Source organism: Arachis hypogaea, chromosome 17, assembly GCF_003086295.3.
Source record: "Arachis hypogaea cultivar Tifrunner chromosome 17, arahy.Tifrunner.gnm2.J5K5, whole genome shotgun sequence".
NCBI classification, from domain to species: domain Eukaryota; kingdom Viridiplantae; phylum Streptophyta; class Magnoliopsida; order Fabales; family Fabaceae; genus Arachis; species Arachis hypogaea.
The window spans coordinates 46,390,594-46,395,973 of NC_092052.1; the positions used below are offsets into that span (position 1 = coordinate 46,390,594).

Below are 5,380 nucleotides of genomic sequence, written 5' to 3' on the forward strand. Positions count from 1 at the left end.
TAATTTCAAGATTTTTATTTAAAATAAATAAACAAAATTCTATATTACACTTAATAATCATATTAGGTGCATACTAAAATCAGCTACTAAAATAAAATACACATTAAAATATAAAATACACATTAAAATAAGTTAAATTATAAATATTTATGCACAAATATTTAGTGGTTGATTTTGGTGTGTAAATAGTATTTTATATACTTATATGTATGTTTAAAATTATTTATATTTTTACAATTTATTTTATTTTTATTAATTTACATTTTATTATTTACTTCATCATCACAACAAATGAAATAAGTATAAACAGATTTTGCAAGGTAAATGAGATAAGGAATACAAGTTTATTAATAATAATAGAGCTTCTTGATGATTGGTGAATTAGTATAAACTTGCTACTTAAGCATCACCTATATAGCCCTCTAATTCTAGAACTAACAAAGAAAAAAAGAATTAAAAGAAACACTTAATTCATGACTACCACTTCTTCCTTTAGCAAAGTTGGCAGATAGATCAAGTTTGTTTGTCCCATTCAAGACTTCCTTTGTAATTTTTGCTATTATTAAGAGCCTCACAAAAACTCTTGGCCTGTACAGTGTTCTACAATTGTTCAAACCTAACACCTTGCGAAGCCTCTGATTGAAAACATGGAGTTTCTCAGCTTGTTCAAACATTCAGAAATCTAGCATGATGGAGCATCAACTGTTGTCGTGGTGGCATTTCTCAACTCATCCCATGTTGGATGTCCATGTAAGAATCATCCTCGGACAGCATCATATTTAGATCTAGTACCAAGAAAACATTCCTGGCTGATTCTGCTGTTTGTGGTTGCGGAAGAGTATCACCTTGAGTGGCACTGGAAGTTATCGCCGTCCATTTTAGTTGGTCAGAATTTGGATGCGGCAATTCATCAGGTGCTGAACCCAAGTCAAGCTGGGAACAAACCAAAGATTGGGGTAAGCAAATAAGATCCCCCAAAAAAGAAAGGAGCTATTGGGACATCTGAAAATTACTACATTAAATATGAATAGGATCTTAGAAGAAGACATCTGAAGTTTACCTTTATTCCCTTTAGGCTTTCATTAAATTGGAGAGCTTATCCAAATTACTCTTATGAACCTTTTCGACTGCATTCTAGATTTCTGATTATCGCTACTCAGTGTCACCCATGACTTCAATATTTCCGTTATCAAATGTAGTGCCTCCACTCATCAAAGGCGACCGGTTAATAAATTATTATTGTCTTCAATACCAATCAAAGTGCAATAGGTAAAACATTTATGCTAGTATATTCTAGTATGTAAGCAGCACCTGATAAGCAAGTGATATCAACTTTTGCAAATGAAGTACTCGCCAATCACCAGTGTCCGACCCTTTTCCATGTTCTTGCCTTGCCAAAATCAGGTGAAAATATGTAGGAAGAAACTTCCTGCAGCTTCTAGAAGATGGCTCAAGCATCGACAAGAAAATTAATTATTCAAATAACAACAAATAATATAATCATCAACAGCTAATTCTTCACCAAAGAATGAAGGTATATTTCGCATTAGATGCATTAAAATCACATGAAACATGAAAGAAGCCAAGAAAAATGTCCCTCAATTCAAATAATTGGTAGTAAAGAGTCAAAGTGTTACATATTCATAATTGGCTTCCTCGTCCAGCATAAAGAATAACTTATCTTCAATATGCTCAACAATAATGGAAACCCAAAAAATAAATTAAATGGAACAAAAAACAACAGCTCAGAGTAAAAGAATCTTATAAGGATGCAATTGGAATGAACTCAGTATAATAAATGATTAATCTTCGAAACATAAATTAAAAAAGAAGAAGGAGAAAACACAAATTTTGATCAAAATTAAACAAAACAAACGAATAGATACAAGATTTACTTCCATTGAGAATTGGTAATGCTCCACAAAAGAGAAAAAGGGGTCTGAAGAAAGTTGTAGTGATTCGGATTTTATAATTAATATTGATTATTGATTTGATTTTTATTGATGGGTTTATTTACCAAATATGTGTGTGTGAAATGTGAAATTTTGATTTTTGACAAGAAACCCCACTAAGGCGCTAAAGTGGCTGCATTGTCAGTCTAATCTCTACCGAGTCATATGAAAAATGATGATGCTCTCGATTACAAATGAAAAGAAAAAGAAAATTTGTTAAAACTCACCAAATCGGGAAGCAGCTTCTGATTGTGTGAAGGAAGCTGACGGCGAGACTCGAAGCAAGAAGACGACGAGTCCCAGGACCTACTGCTTCTGCCGCCGCCGCCGACGAGCACAACGAAGGCGTGCGACTGAGTGCAAGACAATGACGAGACAGAGAGCAACGACGACGAGCAGTCCCGGAGACGAGAAGAGCGACAACGACCTTGATTGCGAGACCGGAGACGAGAGAGGGAGAGAGCTCGAGTGCGCCGCCACTGTGAGACAGATGAGAGAGATCGAGCTCCAGGGAGAGAGAGAAGGAGAGATAGGAAGAGGAGAGAATAACGCTAGACAACCTTAAAAAGATGAAGAACAATGTTTGATATTTTTTATTTTTCAGAAACGGTGTTCAAAGATAGGGTTTTTCTAGATGAAAGAATAATTTTTTAATTTTTTTTTTCAAATATGTTTTTATTCTGTTGTTTAAATTATTTAAAAATATAAAATTAGGATTAGTTGAATTTTGAATTTTAATTGATTTAAAATGGTATTTTTGTCTAATGGAATAAAGTAGAGATATTTAGGTCTTTTTATAAAATTAAATAAAAAATATTTTTTTTTATTAAATTATAAGAATGTTTTAGTAAAAGTAGTGATATAATATAATTTTTTTTTCAAAAAAATTAGATACTGATGTAGAAAATAAATTTCACATGCCATATTATTATTTGTCTATATTTTAAACGTATCAGTAATTTATCATCGTACCGAAGCAAAAACCTATATATATATATATATAGTATTTGTTTTATGTTTGACGATTGCTAAAAGAATAAAATTGTGGAACACAAAATCAAGCTTTTCAAAGGCACATGAAGCATAGCAGCATAAGCAAAACTCTATAGCTCTGTATTGTTTTCAATGGTGCCTTCATAGTTACGAAGCAAAACTGCAAAGATCATGCTAACATATCTCAAGCCATTTTTCTATGTACATCTTAATAAACAGATTGAAATTGAACCCAAAATAATAATAGTAAATAATAACAACAGGGATCAGTTGAGTTTACACTTATGGTCATGGAACCTATAGAATCCTTCAATTGCATGAGGATGACCTTTGCATAGAAGCCGGACCTATATACAAACATTCTTCAATTGAAGAACCACGCTTTGTTTCACATCCCTTTTTGATTCATTCCTATCCACGTTCTGCAACTCTGTCACCATCTTCTATATGATCTGCCGTGTGAATTTCAGGTTCTGAATTCGCTACAATCTCCGTTTGTATCTCATCAGTCGGAATCCCACGAACCTGAATTAGATCAATGAGTACCTGGGAAGAAACACTATGACATGTATCGAAATCCACTCGCTCCTTCGAATTCGATTCCTCACTGAATCTTCCTTCAATTTCAACTAACTCGCTGACCTCTCCTGCTCCAGGACTGTTTTCCATGTCGAAATTAGTAAACATATTATCGCTGCTTAATCCACCCTCGATTCTCGATTCCTCTTGATTCGGATTCCTTCTAAAACCGTTACCACTACCACCGTTTTCTTGACCCACTGAGATCGAATTTGAAATTCCTGTTTCAGAATTTGCATTGTTGTTAGAAACAATACGAGCTCGGCAAAGAGGACAATTTGTATGAGAGCGTAGCCACGTGTCAATACACGGAATGTGAAAAGCGTGACTACACTTGGGCAAGAGCCTCAACGTTTCCCCTTCTTGAAACTCGTTCAAGCAAACAGAGCACTCTATTCCTTCAACCAAACCGTCGTCCTTTCTGTACCGGCAAGCGGTTATAGAATTTATAACGGATTGTTGCAAACCAACCGTGGCTATTAGCCACACCGGATGATCAATTTGATTTTCACTGACAAACTCGTCGTCCGACTGCGTGCGGACAGAGCCGTTTACGAGCCTCCGCCTGCACCAGGCGGCGTAGCACTTAAGTTTCACGACGTATAGACAGATGAGAAGGAAAATGACAGAGAATAACGATATGAGGATGATTAAGTAGGAGGAGATGTGGTTGCCGGAGTGGTCAGAAATGGTGGAAGAAGGTGGTGGTGGTGGTGAAAAATAGTAGTCAGGGTAATTGGTGTAACAGTTGTACGGACATGCAGGGTCACATAACCCAGAACAATCTTGGGTTTGGTTTGTTTGTGCTGGGAAGAGCTTTCTGTGTTTCCATGCCATCGGAGAGTGCTTTAACAAAGCGCAATTAGAGAAAGGAAATGATGAATAACTGGGATGTTGGTGAGAAGAGAAGCGTATTTGGATTTTTATTAAATGAGAAGGACTGGTTTGGTTTTTAATTTATTTTATTTCATTTATTTAATTTTTTGTTTGTGTTGTTTTAGTGTCTCTTTCGGAAGTTTAGTGGACTCTGAAGTCTGATGATGTGTTGTTTGTTGTGTTTGGTAATCGATAACGAGTTTGAAAGAACCTACAGGGCTACATGCTGCTCCTTCTTCCCTCTTTATTTATATTCTTTATATTTTAAGTTGGATTGATTGTTTTACACGTAATAATAAAACTGAAAAGCTTTTAAGTATATCGGTATATTGGTGTTTTAGTGAATTTTAACAGTTGATTTTAATTATATATTTAATATATATTTTTTATAATTAATATCAATAATTAAAAATGATTGAAATATCATTATATTGATACATTTAAATATTTTTCTAAAAAAAAACTTAGGTTGTTCAGGTATCATTGTGTGTCGAAATCCACTTTTTTCTTTTTAAATTCTTGCAGTTTCATTTAAAACAAATTGTTTGCTTTATTTTGAAATAATCCTCTTAATATTTTGATACCTAAAAGTTAAAAAAGTATCCCTCTCCAAAGTCCTAACAACCGAGAAACTAATCTTTCTGTAACTTTTGGTTTGGAGAGACGAAGAGAAGGAATGGAAGACATTAAAGAGTTTCTTTGCTTCTCTAAGCCACTAATTGAGGTGCTTAATAGAAAAAGAAATAATAGTCAAATTAATTTTTAAAAAATTGCTCATTCTTTAAATTTGTTATTGAAAAATTTTATTAAACAAATTGATCGTCAAAGATTATAAATTAATCATTTTCGTATTTCAGTCACTCAATTAATAGTTTTCATTACTTATATCATATATGACACCTAAAATATTTAATTAGACACTGAATAAATATATTTATAAAATTCATCAATTTAGTATCATTATGGTTTATGTAATTGAA

General features: G+C 33.6%; 1 protein-coding gene and 1 long non-coding RNA gene across 2 annotated transcripts; both read right to left on the reverse strand.

Moving 5' to 3' along the window:
* Positions 1-325: 325 nt before the first annotated feature.
* LOC112767236 (uncharacterized) lies at positions 326-2,553 on the reverse strand. Its single transcript, XR_003184806.3, has 3 exons — positions 2,180-2,553; positions 1,061-1,438; positions 326-933 (listed from the first exon to the last, which is right to left on the reverse strand). It is a non-coding gene; the product is annotated as an uncharacterized lncRNA (long non-coding RNA).
* A 483-nt stretch (positions 2,554-3,036) lies between these two features.
* LOC112767052 (RING-H2 finger protein ATL54) lies at positions 3,037-4,508 on the reverse strand. The gene has a single exon (XM_025812938.3). It carries the CDS (start codon positions 4,359-4,361, stop codon positions 3,357-3,359), a length of 1,005 nt encoding a protein of 334 aa, XP_025668723.1. The 5' UTR covers positions 4,362-4,508; the 3' UTR covers positions 3,037-3,356.
* Positions 4,509-5,380: the final 872 nt, after the last annotated feature.

What these genes read in the sequence shown, in the direction of transcription:
- LOC112767052 (XM_025812938.3), bottom strand. Translation starts at nt 4,361, where the DNA reads ATGGCATGGAAACACAGAAAGCTCTTCCCAGCACAAACAAACCAAACC.